The sequence below is a fragment of the Salmo salar genome, chromosome ssa24, assembly GCF_905237065.1.
Source record: "Salmo salar chromosome ssa24, Ssal_v3.1, whole genome shotgun sequence".
Classification (NCBI taxonomy): domain Eukaryota; kingdom Metazoa; phylum Chordata; class Actinopteri; order Salmoniformes; family Salmonidae; genus Salmo; species Salmo salar.
In genome coordinates, this window is record NC_059465.1 from 41,949,522 (window position 1) to 41,959,536 (window position 10,015).

General features: G+C 41.8%; 2 protein-coding genes across 2 annotated transcripts in view; both read left to right on the forward strand.

Moving 5' to 3' along the window:
* Window positions 1-1,856: 1,856 nt before the first annotated feature.
* LOC123730417 (protein ALP1-like) lies at window positions 1,857-3,995 on the forward strand. Its single transcript, XM_045707037.1, has 2 exons — window positions 1,857-1,893; window positions 2,626-3,995. The coding sequence occupies exon 2, from the start codon at window positions 2,750-2,752 to the stop codon at window positions 3,404-3,406; it is 657 nt and encodes a 218-aa protein (XP_045562993.1). The 5' UTR covers window positions 1,857-1,893; window positions 2,626-2,749; the 3' UTR covers window positions 3,407-3,995.
* Window positions 3,996-6,344: 2,349 nt separating this feature from the next.
* Window positions 6,345-10,015, forward strand: part of LOC106585872 (C-X-C motif chemokine 13) — a 34,250-nt gene continuing 30,579 nt past the window's right edge. The window contains exon 1 of the mRNA XM_045707038.1: window positions 6,345-6,680. Coding sequence (XP_045562994.1) covers window positions 6,551-6,680 — 130 coding nt within the window. The 5' untranslated portion in view covers window positions 6,345-6,550. The remainder of the gene's footprint in view (window positions 6,681-10,015) is intronic.

Below are 10,015 nucleotides of genomic sequence, written 5' to 3' on the forward strand. Positions count from 1 at the left end.
ACAGCATCGTCTGTTTTACCTGCTCTCACAAAATAGTCAGTTAATTTACCTGACGAACTCTCTCCTTTAGCTGAAATGTTGAGTTTTGCGGAGCTTATGTGGGCTTCTAGATCGCTAGCACCTTTATTTGACACTGACACGTACGTGCCAGCTTTGCAGGTCATGCATTCTGCTTCACACGGATCCCGACCAAGACGAAAACACGGGAATTTTCTCTGTAAATCGTCTGTGAATTTACATTTGCGTTAGAGCATTTTTACACTGTTCTGGAGCCATGTGCCACTGTTGACAAGCAAGCTGCTGCTCTGTCTCCTGGCTGTTGCCATGGTGAGGGTAATGATTGAGATGCAGTTTGACCAATGTTTGCGTAGGTCTACATGACCCACCAATGGTGGCGTGTGAGAAGGCGGGACCTAAAGAGAAAGGTCAAAACATTGCAAAACCCCAAACTCACACAATGAATGGCGACTGTAGAAAGCAAAAGCCGAATCCCGGACATTTTGGCCGATTTAGAAATCCCGGCCGGACGTATTTTTTATGTCCAAAAAGATGTCCGGGAAAAAGAGGACATATGGTCACCCTAAGTTAGTAGTATTAGTAGTGTAATACCCTTGTTTGAACTAGGTATTGAGTTTATTCTTGTTAAAACCAAGTAGTGAGTTTATAATTAATTGGTATTATATTTAAAAAGTGATTGAATTGCTCCTAAATTGTAATGTTGTTAATGCATTTCTTTTTGATGAAATATTGATTTAATGTATAAGTGAATAGTTTGGTTTACTTTTAAATGTAAGTTTTGACCAATAGGGTCGCTCGTTAAGCTGTGGCCAATGGGAGAGTTGACCTGCTTAACGGCAGGCCTGAGGGGAAAAGAGAGGGAGAGAGACGTTGGGAGAACGGATGGATTTTTACATTACGACCGTTGGTGAAGAAAAATGATGAAAGAAGACGACAAAACTAGAACAAAACCCATACCTACTAAAACATGAAGGGAAATACCCATTTTATTTTATAAGAGTTGTTATAATTTTGTTAAGACTTACTAAAGACTGAAGCTACCGTCTCATCGTGGAGGTATTTGCTAGCCTTGAGGTTAGCCTAGCATCGTGTGACACCGAGAGAGAATCGCTTGGGAAAGCTGAACGAGTTCATGTTGCCATGGGGATATCGGTTACTGCTAACGCTTCGAACACACTGACTGCGTTGTTGCGTTTCGATACACCAGAAGTACATTCATTTCCAATGGAACGCTGCGTTTGCCTTGCAGCATTGCGTTGCAGAGGCAGTTGCAGTGCGTTCTGTGCGGTCGAACGTATGCGTCAAATTGTATGCGTAGACTTGACAGAAAGTAGCAAAATGTGAATGTTGAATTTTTGTTGCACACATATCCAGTAAAAAAAAGTGGGATTACATAAAAACAGTTTGACTGGAGAATTTCTTTACATTTTTTATTGATTTATTTGGCAAGTATATTATTTATTCGATGACATCCACAAATGAATTGTGAGAGCCTATAATATAATTTCCCTCCAAAATGCAGCTTTGGAGCGAAATGCATAATAAATAGTCAAGGTGGCAGAGTCGGCTCTTTCAACAATGAGACCAACGTTGAGGAAGGTGGTCTTGATCGCGCTGTTGGGCCGGGACCAGCCCCGCCGAAAGCGCAGAACTGTGTGGGTCCAGAGATGGTTAAAGTCCCGAAAGCAGGCAGGGGAGTTCCACCGTCTCATTCAAGAGCTTCGACTGTTTGGAGAGGAATTCCGAAGATACTTTCGTCTGGACCGAAGCCAGTTCGATCACCTGCTCCAGATGGTTGGAGCCAGGATCACCCGGATGGATACCAACTACCGGGGAGTCCATCAGCCCAGTTGAACGCCTGGCGATTTGTCTCCGGTAAGCTACATTCTAGTACATTTTTAAAGCCTTTGATACCATAATTGATTGATATTTGATACATTGTTTTTATGTGCAACCTAGCTAGCTAAAGGGCTTTCTACTTAATAGTCCCTATTTGACATCAGATGTACTTTTACAGAATGTTCATTAGGACTATAACTTTTCCCAAAGTTGGTTTATAATCATTTTTTAATGATGCAATGTTACCAAATGAAAAGAAAATTGGGGTGCCTTCTGCTCTGATGAAGGTAGGCTAGTCTTCTCCAGGACCCCTTGTTGTTTAAGACAGTTACAGTCATTCATTACGTTCTTATTGGACTCACATACACTCTTAGAGAAAAAGGTTCCAAGAGTGTCCTTCTGCTTTCCCCATAGGATAACCATTTTTGGTTCCAGGTAGAACCCTTTGGGGAAAATGTTATACATGGAACCCAATAGGGTTCTACTTGGAAACAAAAAGGGATCTCCTGTGGGGAAAGCCAGAGAACCATTTGAAGTAGATAGTACCATTCTTTCTAAGAGTAGAGTTGGCCTGGTCTATAGTTTAATTATATAGTCATAGACTGAATTGTACTGTTTCAAGGCATTGTTAATGATGGTTGATGAGTATTACAATATAATTTGTAGAGCATAATAAACAGTAATGAGGTAGATATATGAGTAGATAGAATATGTGGGTGGAATTCAAGTTACACACAATATTGATCATTATTTTGAATTATATTTCAGATTCTTGGCGACAGGGGACTCCTACAGGACCATAGGATTCAGCTTCCGAGATGGACGGTCCACGGTGGCAGGCATTGTCCCCTCTGTGGCACAAGCCATTTGGGACTGTCTGGTTGGTGAATACATGCCTGTCCCCAAGGAGGAAGACTGGAGGGCCATCGCTGCCGAGTTCCTGGAGAGGTGGAATTTCCCCAACTGTCTTGGCTCCATTGACGGGAAACATGTAGTAATTCAGGCTCCACCGTGCTCAGGTTCGCAATTCTACAACTACAAGGATCCATATTCAGTTGTACTCTTGGCTGTTGTAGATGCCATCTACTGTTTCCGTGTTGTCGATGTTGGTGCTTATGGCAAGGGAAGTGATGGCGGGACCCTCCGGGACTCTGCCTTCGGCCAGACACTTCAGGATGGCACCCTGAAGATTCCACCACCTGCATCACTCCCTGGGGCTGAAGACCTGGGACCTGTTCCCCACGTCTTCGTCGGCGATGAGGGCTTCCCTTTAAGACCCAACCTCATGAGGCCCTACGCTGGACGCCAGCTGCCATTGCCAAAGCCTGTAAGGATCTTTAACAAACGACTGTCCAGGGCAAGGTTAGTTGTTGAATGCGCCTTTGGGATTCTGGCAGCCCGGTGGAGAATGTATCGGAGAGTGCTTGGTCTCAGCCCCTCAAATGTCGATGCCTGCGTGAAGGCCACGTGTTCTCCACAACTACCTGCGGAGGTCATTCCAGGAGCCGCTCCGGATGGAGATGGGCACGCCAAATGGTCACCTACCTGATGTCACCAGGGCAGGTGCCAACAACGCCCCCAGACAGGCACTCCAGGTGAGGGAGAAGCTGACCACCTACTTCTCATCGCCAGCAGGTGAAGTTCCATGGCAGTATGCCATGGAGTGAAACAGCTCTTTGAAGAGCCCAATAACACAAAGGTTATTTTAAGAACCATCCACCGTTGTCCAAATATAATTTTTTCCCCAGATTACTTTATGTATCATTGTCTCTCTTCATTTGGAAGCTATATTTAAGTGACATTTGGGAGTAAAGACCACACCTTAAAACCCCTTCCCTCTCTCATTAACGTCAGTATTATACACACCTGGCATGGTACATCAGGTGAGCAGGAGCACTAATTAAGGTTATAGGACATACAGTTAGTATGATAACTATGGGAAAGGGTAACCTAGGGTCCATACAAATAGTACAGTTTACCACCATGTTCACTGGCCTGACAAAATACAGGTGGGAAAAGAATGAATTAGGAAGAGAATGTGTTTTTACTTTCATCTTGTCTTAGATCTGCGAAGGTGTAGGGAAGAAATAAGCAGATTAAGTCTAAATGAGATATTAATAAACAACTGAAACAACTGACTATGAAAACATTATTTAATAAGTATTCAAGTACAGGGAAGAACATGACAGGTATGTGTGTTGTAAAAAATGTTTAAAAAAAAATACAACTATTGAAAGAGGTGTGTGTGCGTGTAAACATTTAAAAAAGAGCATCTGTGAATTCTTCGGTGTATGAGTTTCAATTCTGTCAATTCATAAATCTATGTAACACTAATAATGAATGCTATCCCGAGACTATAAACTAATGACTATGAATTGACTGAATTTAAATGGAACGGACGTGTGTGAAAAGAAAGGTACAATGAGGGAGGTCAAAAACAACAACCAGACAACTCCTCTCCTCTTCCTGTCCTTCCTGTGAGCTGGCTCTCCTCTTCCTGTCCTTCCTGTGAGCTGGCTCTCCTCTTCCTGTCCTTCCTGTGAGCTGGCTCTCCTCTTCCTGTCCTTCCTGTGAGCTGGCTCTCCTCTTCCTGTCCTTCCTGTGAGCTGGCTCTCCTCTTCCTGTCCTTCCTGTGAGCTGGTCGGCTAAATGGACTCCATCTCTGGAAGGGAAGAGAAAAACAACACATACAAGCTTAACATAAAAGAAAACCATAAAAGGTGAGATTTATGTTAACTAAATACAGCTTGTATAGTGTAGTTAGAGGCATAAATATTGGAACAGTGCAGTAAAGTTGGTAATACTTGCTGTTTACTCATGGAATTTGTATTTCAGAGATAAAGATGAATATGACAGGAAAATATTTAGACAGTAAACTGTTGTTTTGGGATATTTTCTAACCTAGAAACAACAGCTGTACATTTGCCTCATATTAATACTTTGATCTGAAATACCAATTAGCCTACATGAGTATACTGTAAAGAATTACCTACTTCACTGTCGCAACACTTATGACACTACATGTGATGTGGAGAAGGAAAAAAACGTACCATTGAACTCGGCTTGGAAAAGCAGCTGATACATTTTAACTTTGACTGCTGCTTTTCTTTGCTGAGGCAGCCTCTTCAGGGTTGGCACCAGGCTCATGGCAAAGAGGGTCTCTTCATCCTCCTTCCTGTGAGCATCAGGTTGGGCTGCATCCCTCTCCACGGCTTGGAGGAGCCTCTGCTAAAATTAGTTGAGTGTCTGGGGTCTGGTACCTCCGATGACGCCTGGTGTGATAATGTTCCTCTTCGTTTCTCTCTCTGTTTGTCTCCACGGCCACATCCTGTTCAACGAGGTCCACAGTGGTCACTTCTGTGAGGGTCATAATAATCTCAGGTGATCCTAGATCCAGAGGTGCTTTCTCCATTTCATCATCTTCCATGGCTGCACCGGTGGTGGTCATACTTGTGGATGATGTAGATGTTGTAGAGGGTCTTGCTGCACCACCGGTGGAGGCGATGGTCGCACTTGTAGGTGACATTGAGGGTCTTGACGCACCGGTGGCGACAACACTTGTGGATGATGTAGTAGAGGGTCTGGCTGTAAAATTGCCACTCGTTGCCCTAGGCACAATAAATGGATCCAGAAAAGAAAGAATGTGGCAGAAGCACCAAGGCTGCTGGCCTGAAGCTGCTGACCCAGACCACTTCTTCTCTTTCTCTGCCCTTCTCTCTCTCTGATACCTGTCCCTGAGTCCTCTCCACTTCCTCCTACAGTCTTCTTCTACATAGACATGATAAGCCAAACCATTACCTAGCATAACTATAGTTATTAGATAGCTATCATGGACATGTCACCTACTGTACACATAGACACACACACGGTTATCTGACCAAATTATCAGGGGTACAGTAGTATCTACCATTTCTATTACTATTTATCTGACATACACATTCACTCTTTCAAACATGATTATTTGGTAAAGTTATCAGGGGTAGTAACTAGCATCATTTATTTGACTATTTCTTTCACACACACACACACACACACCTCATTGGCTAGGGTTAGCAAGCTAGGTTAGCTAGCTAGCTAACTAGCGACATCTAGCACATGCTCACTACTAAACTGACCTGGCAATCCTACTATCGTGGACACTTGTCTCCAAGCAGCATTTTTTGTGTTTATGTCCCTGTAGCTGTCAGCAGTTGTGTCAAAAGACACGGTTTTGAGGATACTTGCGAAAATGATTCTCGCCTCTATGTGTCCAACCGCATGCGACCATCTGCAAAAGGTACCTGCATCAGTATCGATGCCTAGCTGCGCAAAATGTTACGTAGCAGTGATGCCTCTACGCGGTCGGTGTGTTCAAAGCGTAAGGAGTACTGTCTGCATTGGTAGCTGTGATGCAATGACGCGGTCGGTGTGTTCGAAGCGTAAGGACTACTGTCTGCATTGGTAGCAGTGATGCAATGACGCAGTCGGTGTGTTCGAAGCGTAAGGAGTACTGTCTGCATTGGTAGCAGTGATGCAACGACGCAGTCGGTGTGTTCGAAGCGTAAGGAGTACTGTCTGCATTGGTAGCAGTGATGCCATGACGCAGTCGGTGTGTTCGAAGCGTAAGGACTACTGTCTGCATTGGTAGCAGTGATGCCTTGACGCAGTCGGTGTGTTCGAAGCGTAAGGACTACTGTCTGCATTGGTAGCAGTGATGCCTCTACGCAGTCGGTGTGTTCGAAGCGTAAGGAGTACTGTCTGCATTGGTAGCTGTGCTGCTGTGGACTTTGTGAGGAAACCTGCATGGAACTGCCATACTTCACTGAGGGAATATCTACTAAGTAGTGAGTAACTACAACGGTGAGGTGCTTCTGGACTTTATGTGTGTCGTCGGTTTTATTTGACCTCCAACGCGCGCCAACGGGTTAATTAATCAAACTTGAAATAATTTGGAAACGGGTTGTGCACAACTTCATTGGGGTTTATTATTACTTTATTTATTTTGATGTTGTGCTATGAAAATGTAATAATACACATATTGTATGTATGTATGTTGCCTTGGTGGAGTCATTTATTGTTTCAATTTAATTTAATGCATGGGATAGTTTATCTTGATTCAATAACAGAAACCTATAATCATTTCATCTGAAGTTAATACCCTATTGTCATAACCCTAGATAGTTTACAATAGGGATTCTTATTGGAGATGTCCTTCTCACCTAACATCCCATGCTGTTGAGATACTCTACATAAGTTAATATTGTAAGAGTCATATTCCAGCCTGGTGAGAGGGTTACAGTAGTTAGTAGTAGCAGTAGTTGTAGTTTAGAGGTCGACCGATTATGATTTTTCAACGCTGATACCAATTATTGGAGGACCAAAAAAAGCCGATACCGATTAATCGGATAATGACAATTACAACAATACTGAATGAACACTTATTTTAACTTAATATAATACATAAATAGTATCAATTTAGCCTCAAATAAATAATGAAATATGTTCAATTTGGTTTAAATAATGCAAAAACAAAGTGGTGGAGAAGAAAGTAAAAGTGCAATATGTGCCATGTAAGAAAGCTAACGTTTAAGTTCCTTGCTCAGAACATGAGAACATATGAAAGCTGGTGGTTCCTTTTAACATGAGTCTTCAATATTCCCAGGTAAGAAGTTTTAGGTTGTAGTTATTATAGGAATTATAGGACTATATATATCTATACCATTTGTTTTTCATATACCTTTGACTATTGGATGTTCTTATAGGCACTTTAGTATTGTCAGTGTAACAGTATAGCTTCCGTCCCTCTCCCTCGCTCCTACCTGGGCTCAAACCAGGAACACATCGACAACAGCCACCCTCGAAGCAGCGTTACCCATGTAGAGCAAGGGGAACAACTACTCCAAGTCTCAGAGCGAGTGACGTTTGAAACGCTATTAGCGCGCACCCGGCTAACTAGCTAGCCATTTCACATCGGTTACACCAGCCTAATCTTGGGAGTTGATAGGCTTGAAGTCATAAACAGCGCAATGCTTGAAGAATTGCGAAGAGCTGCTGTCAAAACGCACAAAAGTGCTGTTTGAATGAATGCTTACGAGCCTGCTGGTGTCTACCACCGCTCAGTCAGACTGCTCTATCAAAGATCAAATCATAGACTTAATTATAATATAATAAACACACAGAAATACGATCCTTAGGTCATTAATATGGTCGAATCCGGAAACTATCATCTCGAAAACAAAACGTTTATTTTTCAGTGAAATACGGAACCGTTCCGTATTTTATGTAACGGGTGGCATCCCTAAGTCTAAATATTCCTGTTACATTGCACAACCTTCAATGTTATGTCATAATTACGTAAAATTCTGGCAAATTAGTTCGCAACGAGCCAGGCGGCCCAAACTGTTGCCTATACCCTGACTCTGCGTGCAATGAACGCAAGAGAAGTGACACAATTTCACCTGGTTAATATTGCCTGCTAACCTGGATTTCTTTTAGCTAAATATGCAGGTTTAAAAATATATACTTCTGTGTATTGATTTTAAGAAAGGCATTGATATTTATGGTTAGGTACAGTCGTGCAACGATCGTGCTTTTTTCGCAAATGCGCTTTTTGTTAAATCATCCCCCCATTTGGCGAAGTCGGCTGTCTTTGTTAGGAAGAAATAGTCTTTACAGTTCGCAATGAGCCAGGCGGCCCAAACTGCTGCATATACCCTGACTCTGTTGCAGAGGTGACACATTTTCCCTAGTTAAAAGAAATTCATGTTAGCAGGCAATATTAACTAAATATGCAGGTTTAAAAATATATACTTGTGTATTGATTTTAAGAAAGAATTTGATGTTTATGGTTAGGTACACGTTGGAGCAACAACAGTCCTTTTTCGCGAATGTGCACCGCATCAATTATATGCAACGCAGGACAGGCTAGATAAACTAGTAATATCATCAACCATGTGTAGTTAACTAGTGATTATGATTGATTGATTGATTGTTTTTATAAGATAAGTTTAATGCTAGCTAGCAACTTACCTTGGCTTCTTACTGCATTCGCATAACAGGCAGGCTCCTCGTGGAGTGCAATGTAAAGCAGGTGGTTAGAGCGTTGGACTAGTTAACCGTAAGGTTGCAAGATTGAATCCCCAAGCTGACAAGGTAAAAATCTGTCGTTCTACCCCTGAATGAGACAGTTAACCCACCGTTCCTAGGCCGTCATTGAAAATAAGAATGTGTTCTTAACTGACTTGCCTAGTTAAAAAAATATTTTTTTATAATCGGCAAATCAGTGGCCAAAAATACCGATTACCGATTGTTATGAAAACTTGAAATCGGCCCTAATTATTCGGCCATTCCGATTAATCGGTTGACCTCTAATTTTAGTGTACTATTCATGCAAATTTAATGAACATTTGTAAAAAAGTATCCAAAGTCAACAAATACAACACAAATTGTTGTTGATTGGAGGCATGACGTCCCTGAACCAATAACAGTTGGTTGTATTCATGAAAGTCTTATGGGGTGGAAGCTATTGATGTTTTAATTAAGATTTTTTTTTTAATGTAAAGTGAATTTTAATTTATAGAAAATTCTTAAAGTGAGAATATACATCGTAGTTGGTGGTAGCAGTAGTAGCAGTAGTAGTAGCAGCAGTAGTAGTCGTAGCAGCAGTAGTAGCAGTAGTTGTAGTTGGTAGTAGTATTAGTAGTTGGTAGTACTAGTAGTTGGTAGTACTAGTAGTTAGTAGTAGTTAGTAGCAGTAGTAGTAGTAGTAGTAGTTAGTAGTAGTAGTTAGTAGTATTAGTAGTTGGTAGTAGTGGTAGTTAGCAGTAGTTAGTAGTGGTAGTAGTAGTACTGTAGTAGTTGTAAGTAGCAGTAGTAGTTGTAGTAGTTAGTAGCAGTAGTTGTAGTAGTTAGTAGTAGTAGTTGTAAGTAGCAGTAGTAGTAGTAGTAGTGTTAGTAGTTGTAGTAGTTAGTAGTTGTAAGTAGCAGTAGTAGTAGTTGGTGGTAGTAGTAGTAGTAGTATCAGGTAAAGAGAGACCAGCTCAGTGTTGACAGCTCAGCTCTGTACTGTAGAGAATCATCCAAGACAAACAATGTCCAAACACTGATGTCTTACAAAGTTCCATTTCTTTATTTCAACAATATCAGTCTCATGTGGTATCAGAGTTCCATTGGGATAGAT